The sequence below is a fragment of the Podarcis erhardii genome (genome assembly GCF_964252035.2).
Source record: "Podarcis erhardii genome assembly, chromosome: 2".
NCBI classification, from domain to species: domain Eukaryota; kingdom Metazoa; phylum Chordata; class Lepidosauria; order Squamata; family Lacertidae; genus Podarcis; species Podarcis erhardii.
Window position 1 is genome coordinate 109,370,053 of NC_138498.1, and position 13,417 is coordinate 109,383,469.

At 42.2% G+C, this 13,417-nt stretch overlaps 2 protein-coding genes across 3 annotated transcripts in view; one reads left to right on the top strand and one right to left on the bottom strand.

Annotated features, from left to right (window-relative positions):
• Positions 1–13,417, bottom strand: part of LOC309337058 (uncharacterized protein) — a 64,649-nt gene that overhangs the window by 40,259 nt on the left and 10,973 nt on the right. The window lies entirely within an intron of this gene.
• LOC309336306 (uncharacterized protein) overlaps positions 2,752–13,417 on the top strand; it is a 37,047-nt gene continuing 26,381 nt past the window's right edge. The window contains exons 1-6 of the mRNA XM_081851928.1: positions 2,752–3,251; positions 6,919–7,014; positions 8,047–8,277; positions 9,884–9,906; positions 11,778–11,890; positions 12,305–12,361. Coding sequence (XP_081708054.1) covers positions 2,820–3,251; positions 6,919–7,014; positions 8,047–8,277; positions 9,884–9,906; positions 11,778–11,890; positions 12,305–12,361 — 952 coding nt within the window. The 5' untranslated portion in view covers positions 2,752–2,819. The remainder of the gene's footprint in view (positions 3,252–6,918; positions 7,015–8,046; positions 8,278–9,883; positions 9,907–11,777; positions 11,891–12,304; positions 12,362–13,417) is intronic.

Genomic DNA, 13,417 nt, shown 5'->3' on the forward strand with positions numbered 1-13,417 from the left:
TCATAGCATGGAGGTGAGCAGATGCTGATCATTTTCTGATGCCTGCAGGTTAAGCGGCTTTAAAAACCCTTCCTGAAAGGTAGAGATTGATTGATCGACTGGCCAGTTAGGAAATGGAAAAATAAAATGATCTGCTGCCAGGCTGATCATGGGAAAATGAAAAATTGGGGCTGATCCACATTAAGTCTGGACCTAGTTGTTCCATTTTTAGTTTGGTCCAGCGTTGGCCATTCCCACGGGTACTTTTTGCCTTTGGTTTTACTTGGGGAAAGACCCCTGAAAACTTGTGTTTTCCCATTCATTCTTCCTAGTTCTAAATAGTCTGCTTTTCGGGTTGTCTCCATCTCCACCCACCTTTGGCAGTGGGGTTGAGCATGCACACTTATTCCACACACAGACACACCCCATACTGTGGCTACCCTTGCATTACATTCAAACTTATTGTCCTGTGCACAAAACACTCCACTTTCGGTGATGCAGTGGGGGCCGAGGCTGTGGACTGATTACGTTTTTGCGCAAAAACTTGGTTTTCGGCAACCCTGCTACTTCGAGTTCTACAGGTCTCACAGCATTAACGCCCCATAAAGTCTTGCTTCTCCCATAACCACAGGCTTGGATTCCAGCAGAAATCAAGCATGTCTCTCCCTCACGGGCTTCATCCGGCCTCCTCCTCGCTTCCAACTGACCCCTGGACTAAAGACACTGTTGTATGTGTCTTTAGTCCAGGGGTCAGCAAACTTTTTCAGCAGGGGGCCAGTCCATTGTCCCTCAGACCTTGGGGGTGGGGGCGGACTATATTGGGAGGGGGGGGGGATGAACGAATTCCTATGCCCCACAACTAACCCAGAGATGCATTTTAAAGAAAAGGACACATTCTACTCACGTAAAAACATGCCGATTCCTGGACCGTCTGTGGGCCAAATTTAGAAGGCGACTGGGCCAGATCCGGCCCCTGGGCTTTAGTTTGTCTACCCATTATTTGGTCCTTCTAAAATACCAGCCAGGTGAGGAGGGGGGCCCACAATTTGTCCTCTGACACAGAGCCACTTCCTTTGTTATTTTAAGGACTCGTACTTAAGCCACTACCACACCAGGAAGCTAGTCTGGCTATGCCAGCAATGTAATCCTCGCTGGATCCAGGAATTGGAAGGGACTCGGGCCCCATACAGCCTAACACACACACCCAACTCACAACACCATTTATATATACCAGGCATAGGCAAACTGGCCCTCCAGATGTTTAGGACTACCATTCCCAGCTAACAGGACTAGTGGTCAGGGATGATGGGAATGGTAGTCCCAAACATCTGGAGGGCCGGAGTTTGCCTATGCCTGATATATACCCTGCCTTTTTCCTGATGGGAGTCATGGCATGTTACAAATCAAAATGAGAACTGCTAAAACATCTTTTGAACTTGTGTTATCGTACAAAGGATGGTGGGATAAGAACGATGAGCCATCAGCCAAAAGAAAACAAACTCAGCGCGTGGAAAGAATTCAAATTTATTGCTGAAGACTAAATTTAGAGACCACAGTGGATATCTCCGAAAAGCTGGAACCCCCAAACAAAAATACACACAGCTTTAATAATATTACAGGAAGGAATGCAATTACAACAGAAACTTAAACCATCCTCACTGGCTGCCTCTATGCATTCGCAAAACATACTCCTATGTACTATGCAAAGCCATAGCAACAGATATCTTTAAGCAAAGTTATCAATTTGTCCCATGCAGAATATTGCACTTCTCTGCCAGTGTTATCTTGCTACATGAAGAATGTCTGAGTGTACAATGAAATTATTGTTCTGATGGCTTTGAAGCCAGCCCCCAGTCTTCTGACAAAGGTCAGTCAGCCCTTGGCACGCTTTACTTAAGCTGATTAGAAAACGAGAGGCAACAAGACGGAAATGCATTTTCAGTGGTATACTATCTCGACATTCGCTGGTGGTCCTGAATAGTGTGCTATGGGGATTGTTGCCTCATAAAACCGTGAGGTGTTGCAGGTCCCTTTACAAGTGCCTCTGCCTCTTCCGTGACGGTTGTCGTGAGCTGCTTGGAGCAGAATTTGGAAAAGCACCATAGAAATAAACTAGAGCTACACCATAAATACTTTTGTCCAGGCATGCATTCTCTGTCTTGGATCTGGCTCTCAAGAGCAGCAAACACTGTGCTATTCTCATGTTAATAACTTGCAGAAGTCCAGATGCCCATAAACATAAGACAAACTTTATGAAACTGTTTAAAAATAAATAAATGATAATAAATGGGTCATCTCTGTTTAAAGGAAACCATAGCTTCTCTATTGCTGAATCATTCTCCTACCCCCAAGGCCTGTTCCAGGCTCATCTGATTCACTTAAAGTGATAGTATCTTCACAGGCGTGGAGGAAATTGGTTTCTTAATGAGCTGGTTTGCTATGCCTAATAAAGGATATATTTGATTTGATAGATAGATGATAGATTGATACACACACACACACATAACAAAACCCCACACCTACACTATATAAAAATATACGCCTCACCACACCATCCCACCCCTCCTCTCCTCCCTCTTCTTCCCCAACTTTATACTAAGGTCTCACAACAAATGTAACCGATTTGTAAGAAGGACTGCACAACCTGAAAAAAAGAGCAAGGCTTTTGTAAAGCAAGAAAATCTTTTAATGAAAATATTTTTTTTAAAAAAAAAATAAAAATAAATGCTGCCCCTTTGCACAACAGCCAATCGGATTGGAGAAGGAAGTTGCGCCCTTTGATCTTGCAGGCAGGGACGCAGGCAAAGACTCACAACTTGGCTCCCACCTCCCTGCCCGGCATGGATGCGGAGGAGGAGGAGGAGGACCCCATGCGAGGCCTGCAAAAGGCTGCCCTTTGCTCCATCTGCCTGGAGTATTTCCAAGACCCGGTGTCCATAGACTGCGGGCACAACTTCTGCCAGGCCTGCATCGCCCAGTGCTGCGACGACGCCCGGACCCGCTTCTCCTGCCCTCACTGCCGCAGGAGGTCTTGCAAGAAAGATTTCAGGCCTAACCGGGAGCTGGCGGAGATGGTGGAGATCGCCAAGCGGTTCAAGAGCCAGGTGGAAGAAGCGCCGGGAGAGAGGATGGGCAGGTGCCAGAAGCACCGCGAGCCTCTGAAACTCTTCTGCCAAGATGACCAGAGCCTGATCTGCGTGGTCTGCGACAGGTCCAAGGAGCACAAAACTCATGCAGTGCTCCCTGCCAAGGAGGCAGCCCTGGACTATAAGGTAAGAAGGCAGTTGATAAAGTCTTTTTTTCCCTTCAAAATATTTATTCAGAGTTTAAAGATTACAAAAAAAGAAAAAGAATTAAACAAATCAGTATAATGCAATACAAAAACAAAAACGAAAAGACTACATAAAACAGTGAATTAACAAAACCAAACAAGAACAATTAAAAACACTTCCAATATTTTCAATCTTAGCTTTCATTCACTTGCTTCATTGACTTCCTCACGCCTCCCTTTTTGTGTTCCACTTCAATTAACCGTTTCAGCAATTCCTTTCCATCTTCCTCTGTTTTCTGTCCTGTAATTAATCTCAACATGTTCTAACATTGTTTTTTCCCTTTAATACATTAACAATCCATCTATACCTAGTTCCTTATCACATTTCGGCAGTTGATATAATCTTTATTGTCATTGTCCCAAGCAGAACAATGAAATTGAAAAACCTACATAAAACATTCAAAACCCCTCAAAACTCTGAAACCCTATTTTAAAATGCGCTATACTATAGAGACCCCTCTATACTTAGAGAGACCCAGGTATCTTGCTTTTATATGTATTTAAATATTTTCCAAGAATTTTTTTCAATCAACAACATTTTTTCCATTCATCTTCACACCAAATTCATCTTGTCTGACTTCCCCCCCTCACCCCCACGTTTCCAAGTTTCACATTTATTTTCCCTTGCGTAAACAACAAAGAAATAAACAACTACCTGACATTTAGAAGACATCTGAAGGGAAGTTTTTAATGTGTGACATCTTAATGTATTTTTAATCTTTGTTGGAAACTGCCCAGAGTGGCTGGGGAAGCCCAGCCAGATGGGCGGGGTACAAATAATAAATTATTTTTATTATTGCATATAATTACTTTTATCCAATTCATTTCCAGTCCTTATTTTTAGCTTAATTATCAAAATACTACATAAATGCTCCGGGCTGGATTTAGGTTTGATGAGGCCCTAAGCTACTGAAGGGAATGGGGCCCTTTATATGTCCAGCTGCCCTTTGTCAACAACAAATGGTGGTACCTCTGGTTACGTACTTAATTCATTCTGGAGGTCTGTTCTTAACCTGAAACTGTTCTTAACCTGAAGCACTACTTTAGCTAATGGGGCTTCCCGCTGCCGCTGCACGATTTCTGTTGTCATCCTAAAGGAAAGTTCTTAATCCGAGGTACTATTTCTGGGTTAGCGGAGTCTGTAACCTGAAGCGTATGTAACCTGAAGTGTATGTAACCCGAGGTACCACTGTATGCTATCTGGTAATTTATGGACCTAATAGGTATCTAAAGCCATTTGCACACGTTGCCATGCAACCAGTCTGTGCAGAATGTAGGCACCCTATACATAGAAATGAGCAGACCAGTGATATTTTAGGGAGCAGGCTAGCAGGCGGGGCCCATGACTTACATCCTAGGAGCCCACACAACACAAAACAAAACAAAAAACAAAACACTGTTGCTGTATGTGGGTTTTATGTTATTTGTTTTTCATCTTATATTTTGGAAATGTATATCCATATTTTTCTTCCTTTAATTTTTTTTTGGGGGGTCCCCAAGAGAGTGGGGTCCTAAGCTATAGGTTGTTTAGCTTATACATAAATCCAGCACAAAATGCTACATCTATCCTCCTAATTTTTAAACACATTTACAGTGTTCCTTAACATAATTTACCCCCCCCCCATCTTGCTTTCATTTATTCTCATCTTTATGCCTGATCTTCACAGTACGTTTTGCCATTTTGGCATGCTCTTATCCATTCTTCCTTTGTTGGTATGCCTTCTTCTTTTCACTTTTGGGCAAATAACGTTCTAGCAGCCATGGTAGCGTACATAAACAGTCTCTTTAGATTCCTTGGTATTTATTTCCCTGTCCGTGACCCAGGTTTCATTTGCATTTGTACTGGCAGCTAACGTCTCTGACTGTGACAGTGTTGGTGGCAAATTGAATTGTGCACATGCTATATATTTAAACCATACCCACCCACACCCAAAACCTGGGGACTGTGGTTTGCACTTTGCAGAGCTACAAACCACTGTCCTTAAGGTCTAGGGACAGGATGTGCTGTAAATGCATGGTTTGTACACAGTTACTGCTGGAAAATGCACGCAGCAGAAATACCATGGGATTTAGTATGAAAAGAGTCGATTCCACAGAGAGAGTCCAAAACCATACGCTCATTTTCATGTCGCTTTTAATTTGTATACCTTTTTTCTATGTTACTGTACACAAGGTGGTTTGCAACAACAAACTGCACAACAAAGAACACACACCTTACAATAATCTGATCCCATGCAAAAAAAAAAATCATAATAAAGCATAACTTTAAAATGGAACGACATTCAATGCCCGTTTTCAATGTGTCGCAGAGGGGCAGTTAACTGGGTTTTTGTTTTTATCTTGTGATTTTACGTTGTAACTGCCCTGAGAGCTGTGGGTATAGGGCGGTATACAAATTTAATGATAATAATACCAAATAAAGTAATATTCAATAATCTATTAGAATATAATGGCACACAATAACATTTAAAACATCAGCAAGTGATAATTAAGCAGAAATTCCTTCTTAACAATTGCAATAAATAATGAGCAAACTATGATCAATGAAAATAACTGCAAGACACAACGCAGAAAACACTGCAATACATACAAAACCATGCAAATTGAGAAACAAAGACACACAACTTTAAAAACTAATTTTTAAAAATCCCTAGACCCCTCTTCTCCCTTCCCAGCTGTTTCTGGGAGAGGCTAATTAATTGCTCAGCTGGGCTTGAATGAGCTTGGAGTTGGTGAGGCTTTTCCCCTCTGCTTTGCATTTCCTCACTGAGAAAGCTGACTTCTGCCAAATTATTTTAGAGTCTCTCTGTAGGTTTTCTTTTGGTGGGACTTTTTCAAGCAACTTCCAGCCAGGAGCACTGTGGACATAAGCCAGTTTGAGTTCGTCTGTCCTTTTAGTGAAGCAGTTCCTTGTGAAGAATTCGGCAATAACTTTGGGTGTGTGCCTTTAAAGCATGCATGTTCCCTCTAAAAACTCTTGACCGTTGTACAGTGGTTACTACAACTCTTGACCGTTGTACTCGGGTTACATACGCTTCAGGTTACAGACTCTGCTAACCCAGAAATAGTGCTTCAGGTTAAGAACTTTGCTTCAGGATGAGAACAGAAATCGTGCTCCGGCGGCGTGGCACCAGCAGGAGGCCCCATTAGCTAAAGTGGTGCTTCAGGTTAAAACAGTTTCAGGTTAAGTACGGACCTCCGGAACGAAATAAGTACTTAACCCGAGGTACCACTGTAGTTTATTAAGAGCTGAAGCTCTGAGGGAAGGAGTGTGCTTCAGATGTACAGCGTCTGCGTCCTTTCCCTCAAAGAATTCTGGGTAGTGTAGTTTACCAATCACAGAGTTACAATTTCCAGCAGCCTTAAACAAACTATAGAACCCAGAATTTTGAAGGAATGAAAATGCTTTGAATGTGCTTTAAAGGTGTATACAGTTAGCAGATGCATCAGGTCTGTAGACTGCAAGTGCAAAAGCCACTTACCACAAACAGTAATACAGATTGGTGAGGTATTTACTTTTAAAAATAAATCATTCATACCGTTGTTAATTGTATGAATAGCATCTGATTTTTCTGTCCTAGCAAAAATAAGTATTTTTCCCTCCCCAGGAACAAATTCAGACTGAATCACTGAGTCTTAAGCAAGAGCGAGAGAAACTGGAGGAGCTTAAACAGGCCGGTAAAAGGACAACTGAAGAAAATCTTGTAAGTCCCTCTTTTAATTAGCGCTAACCCAAACTTTGTGGGGCGGGGGTTGTGAGAACAATCTTGAAAGTTATTTGTGGATAAAGTTATTTGCAGATAAAATCAATAATATCCACTGGGAGGACTGACGATGATTTTCATTATCTTCCTGCGTTTGTTCACAAACTGCTCTGGGACTAAGTGATTTCTTAAATTATGGTACTTCAGTTCTGACCCTGCAGTCTCTTGTGATGTGTAGGAGTCCTTATTTACCAGTGCGGCCTATTCTGACTGCTGTTGCAACATACAAATGATCATATCTTATACACACAACTATGATGCCAAAAAAAACCCACCCCCTCCCTCATTCTGTACCTTGAACAACATTAGAAATATGTAAGAAAATCTGGCATTTATGTAGCATTTTTCCTAAATGGCTCACATACGTTATTACAGTATTTCTAGCCACATAGCAATACAGTGGTCCCTTGGTTTCAAACTTAATCTGTTCTGGAAGTTCATTCCAAAACCAAAGCGTTCCAAAACCAAGGTGCTCTTTCCCATAGAAAGTAATGCAAAACGGATTAATCTGTTCCAGACTTTTTTTAAAAAAGCAATTTAACATGAATTTTACTATTTAAGGAGACCATTGATCCATAAAATGAAAGCAATAATCAATGTACTGTACAGTGGTACCTTGGGTTACATACACTTCAGGTTACAGACTCCGCTAACCCAGAAATATTACCTCAGGTTAAGAACTTTGCTTCAGGATGAGAACATAAATCGGGAAGCGGTGGCGGCGCAGCGGCAGCAGGAGGCCCCATTAGCTAAAGTGGTGCTTCAGGTTAAGAACAGTTTCAGGTTAAGAACAGACCTCCAGAACGAATTAAGTTCTTAACCCGAGGTACCACTATACGTGTATGTGACATGAAGTATTTTATATAGGGGTACATTCCAAAGGCAGTATACGGTCCATTCTATCCAGGCCTAAGTGTTTACAGGATTGCATTGTTAGTACTTTACCCTTCCTCCTTTACCCTTTAATTACAGGAAAAGTTGGGTGCTGAAAGAAGGAGAGTGGCATCTGCATTTGAGCTGCTGCATCAATTTCTTGAAGAACTGGAACAGCCCATTCTGGATCAACTGAATGAGCTGGAGCTGGAGATTAAGAACGGGCAGGAGGAAAACGTTGCCAAGTACTCTAAGGCAGTTTCTGTCCTTGAGGACCTGATCAGTGAGATGGAGGAGAAGTGTAGGCAGCCAGATAAAGAATTCCTGCAGGTGAGAACATGAATTTGTCAAGAGGTTTTGACTGAAGACTAAAATATGTGGAGTCCTGCAAGTCCCGGATTCGGCGGCGATAATAGAATCCGTGGGTTATTTTATAGGCAGAGAATTTTGTGAAGCCTTAAAGGCTGAACAAATATATTTGGGCATAAGCTTTTGCAGACTTCATCAGAGGCCTGAAGTGAAATCTTAGTTAGCAGGTATATAAATGAGAAAATTGGAAGTGAAATGACATTGAGGTGCAAAATTTACAGTCAGTGTTAATGAGACGTTAAATATGTTAAATGGACACATAATAATAATAATAATAATAATAATAATAATAATAATAATAAAAATATAGTTGTTGTTGTTGTTGTTGTTGTTGTTATACCCCACCCATCCACTCTGGGCGGCTCCCAATCGAGTGTAAAAACAATACACTTTAAAACCTTTACAGCAGCAAATTGGTGGTAATTGCTGAATTATTGTTTTGCCGCCTGAAGTTAGGGAGCCTTTCACAAGAAGTCATAGATAGCACAGATACAGGTTAGCACTGGAAAGCTAATAACACATATTGTGTGATAGCGAACCTTTGCCTTGATTAAATCCACAAGCGATGGCACTGAACTTCTTGAAGAATTCTAATTAAACTGTTTCACGTTGTCTTTAAGATGCTACAAGATACTGTTTCAGTTCAAAATTTGGTCGTCTTAGAGTTAGTATTATATGGCAGCATTGCCAAGTATATGCTAGCCACTGCTGCTAACATGGCTCTGGTTAATAGATTGCTAGGTTCTCTGTTTCAGGAGTATGCAAAAAGTAAACATAGCCATATTGGTCCATAAAAAGACCTGACAAAATGAATTTCCTTCCTGGTGGGCCTTGGTATAACCCTAAACCCATTTAGCACTTATCAGAGAGCCTCATTTGCACGTCTCCAACTACCTTGCGGGTGGCGTCGCGGGTGGCGCTGTGGGTTAAACCACAGAGCCTAGGACTTGCTGATCAGAGGGTCGGCGGTTCAAATCCCCGCGACGGGGTGAGCTTCCGTTGCTCGGTCCCTGCTCCTGCCAACCTAGCAGTTTGAAAGCACGGCAAAGTGCAAGTAGATAAATAGGTACCACTCTGGCGAGAAGGTAAACGGTGTTTCCGTGCACTGCTCTGGTTCGCCAGAAGCGGCTTAGTCATGCTGGCCACATGACCCAGAAGCTGTACCCTGGCTCCCTCGGCCAATAAAGCGAGATGAGCGCCGCAACCCCAGAGTCGGTCACGACTGGACCTAATGGTCAGGGGTCCCTTTACCTTTAACTACCTTCCACGTTTCATCTTGGAAGGTTTCTTCCATATTCATGGCTTCACCACCGGCCATTCCCTTCTCACGCTTCCTCCTTGCTTTGTTTTACCATCTAGCCCGATGAAGAGTTCTGGAGACCTTGAAAGCTTGCATGCTACCATGTGATGTTTGGGTTAGCCTGATAAAGGGGTTGCTTAAATAATGGATTTGGCGATCCTCAACATGTCTGCTCTTAAGATTAGCTGAAGGAAGCAGAATGGCCTTGGAAAGGATTGTATGTCCATAATGTGAATTTCATTTTCCTCTACTTTTTCACCCTTCTAGAATGTCAAGGACACCTTGAGCAGGTATGTATGCGGTCCTTTCCATCTCCTCCTTCTGTAAAGGGGCTGAGGACTGACTTCATATGTGCATGTCCTGGGATAGCTCAGTTGGTAGAAGAGCGTGAGACTCTTCATCTCTGGGTTCAAGCCCTGTATCGGGCAGAAATAGTCCTACATTGCGGGGATGACCCTCCCTTCCAGCTCTGAAATGCTATAATTCTAGGTCCATCATCTGAGCACTGAATGCATGATAACTTACAGGTAAATGTGTGCATTGGCTCCGCTGAAAACAAAAGGAGCTGGTTGGATGTTGGTCGGTAAAGACTTGAAATGGTGGCGAATCAGCGAAGATCAGGCTGGAGCTGGGGCACAGCGTGAAATGATCCTAAAGGTTGCTTACAATAGATGGTGATACTTATGCACAAACCCACAGAATCTAGCAGTCCTGAGTCCCCTGGCTGATGGATGGTGGAAGAATAGGCTCCTCTTTGGCTCTGCAGTCCCAGAGCTGAGTAGATTTCCGGCAGGATGGGAAGTAAGCTCCCTGCAGCAACTTCTTTTCTGACCAGTGATTGGAGCAAGGCTGGTCATCTCTTTGCTCTGGTGTTCTTCAGCTTTCAGTTCCGCAGTGCCAGAAGAAGTTTAAATAAACAGGATGTGTGAAGTAAGGGCTTATCCACACTTTCCAGGCTCAGGTCTCTGCTTAAAAGCTCTGGGTCCAAGCATTTTTCTTTTTTTGTCCTGGAGTTTCCTCTATGAAAACCGCTCTTTAGCTCTCAGTTGGAGCAAATGTCAATTTGGGCTTTCCATGGATTGCTATTTGTTCCAAGTGAACTTTAAAGAGTGGGTTTTCTTTTTTCAAATAGATTTTTCTTAGGGTTTAAGGAGAAAAATACAAAGATTACTATTGAATATCTTTTTTGTCCAAACTAAAACATTAATCTAAAGGCTAAAAAGAGAAAGGAAATAGGAGAAAGGAAATAAGAGAGAGAGAAAGGATGATATAGAGAAAAAGGAATAGGAAATGATTTAAAAGAGTGAAAGAGAAGTTGAGAAGCTAAAAAATCTTTATTGAAGGTTTTTAACACACTGAGCACTAAAATCCAAACACGTTTATAAAAAGATAATTAAAAGCATTACAGTGGTACCTCGGGTTACATACACTTCAGGTTACAGACTCTGCTAACCCAGAAATATTACCTTGGGTTAAGAACTTTGCTTCAGGATGAGAACAGAAATTGTGTTCCATTGGCGCAGCAGAAGCAGGAGGCCCCATTAGCTAAAGTGGTGCTTCAGGTTAAGAACAGTTTCAGGTTAAGTATGGACCTCCGGAATGAATTAAGTACTTAACCTGAGGTACCATTGTATAGCGAAGAAGAATAAAGAGAGGGAAAATATAAAATAGAATACTCATGATCCTTACAAAACACAATTATATTAAAAATATAAAAAGAACAAAGGAGACATAATTAAGTTAATAGAAAATAATAGAAAAATACATAAAAAGGAGCCCTAAAGGGCAGTTTTTTGTGGGGAAAGTTGTGGAACAAAAAAGAAAAAAGGTTGTTCAGACATGGAGCTTTAAAGCTCAGACTGTGCCTGGAAAGAGCAGAGGAAAGTTAAGTGTGGATGAGCCCTAAGAGTCAATGCAGAGAGCAGAAAAGGGAAGAAATGTGGGAGAGGACAAGAACAGGTCAGAGGAACTGATCAAGACAGTGGAAATGGGATTGATGGTAAGAAGTCTGATCAAAAAAGCATTGGATGCCAGAAAGCATTTTCTGCAGCAAGGGAAGCCTATAGAAAACCTAGTTCCTAGGCTGTGTCTGCTCAATCCCAAATTATCTTGCCACAGAATGCCTTCCAGAATAATTTCAGTGAGTTTTCCTCTTGCCTAGGTCTAAGAAGAGACCATTTCCTTTGGAGGAGGTTCCTCCAGATGTAAGAGAGAAACTCAGTGCATTTTCTCAGAAAAACATTTCACTAGCAGAAACCCTGAAAAGAGTCAAAGGTAAAGGACAATTGGCCAAAGTTCTGTTTCTCCATCATTTCTTGCTGTGGCCTTTCCAACTTTCTTACTGGGTTTTCTCCTGACGGTCCTACACTTTTCCTCCTTCAGTGTATTCGGAATATATCTGGTTTTGTCAGTGGGGAGAATAAGGAGCTGACAGAAGTATGCAGAAAAGACTCTCCTAAACCTATACTTGAGTATCAGTATTAAACAGTACAGATAAATCTGTTTTACATCAGGAACCTTAGGCAAAGGGAGAATAATAATTTTGCACATTGATTCTGCCCCTCAGTCCCTGGTATTTGACATGTAGGATTCTAGACTCTCTTTCTGTCTCTGAACTTCAGCTTCTTTCTCCAATATTTAGTATGAAATTGGAAGCCTTATGTCATATTATTTCCCCCTTTTTTCTAGAGTCTTTGTTACTTGAACTCCAAGAGAAAGAAGACGATAAGAAGTCTTTAGAAATAGGTGTGTAGAAAAACAATTCAGAAAACGATAATATTAATTATATAAAAACAAAATAGAATTTGTGTGGTGGCCCATGGAATAAAAAACCAATAAAACCAAAGCAAAATGGTATAAAAATGCTTCATCTAAAGGAAGAAGAACTTCCCCCATGTAATCTGGCCAAAAAAAGGGTTATAGGGTTGCATACAGCTAGCTTTTGTTCAGTCACACGGGCATTAATTTCAATGGATCAACTCTGAGTAAAAGTAAGTAGCACACATTTGGGGCTCTGAATTTGCTAAGCAAGGATAAATTTCTGTGGCATGGAAGGAACTTGGCAGGAAATACAAGTACATTCTTGTGGCATATGCTGTTGTGAAAAGCAGTACTGTGGGAGCAGGGCCAGGCCAGAGGAGTCCCTGAACAAGCTGCCCTCTGCCCCTTTGTGCTGCCTTGGTAGATCTTCCATCAAGGACATTAAGATAGTGGCTGCATCTGCATCTATTTTGCCTGGTCCTCCTCTGCTGGGTGTTTCTGCCTTTTCCTGTTGCTGCACATGGATGCCTCCCTTCTCCCCTGAAGCTTACAGGTTCTCCAAGTACCCCTGTTTTCCAGGGACAGCCCTGGATTTACAGAAGCCATCCCGGTTTCTGATTTGATCCCGAAATATCCCAGTTCCCCCTGCTTTTATCGGAGAAATGTTGGAGGGTTATCCAACCCCCGAGCCATCTGTATAGGGAGGGTTTTTAAAAAAATGTTTAATGTTTTCTTGTGTTTTTATATATGTTGGAAGCCACCCAGAGTGGTTGGGGCAACTCAGTCAGATGGGCGGGGAATCATAATAAGAATACAGTCATACCTCAGGATACAGATGGTTCAGGTTACGTTTTTTCGGGTTATGGACCGCCGAAACCCGGAAGTACCGGAATGGGTTACTTCTGGGTTTCGGTGGTTGCGCATGCGCAGAAGCGCCAATTCGCGCTTTGTGCATGCGCAGCTGCGGATTGCGAATGTGCATCCCGCACGGATCACGTTCGCAACCCGCGTGTCCACTGTAATAGGATAGGACGTCCCTAT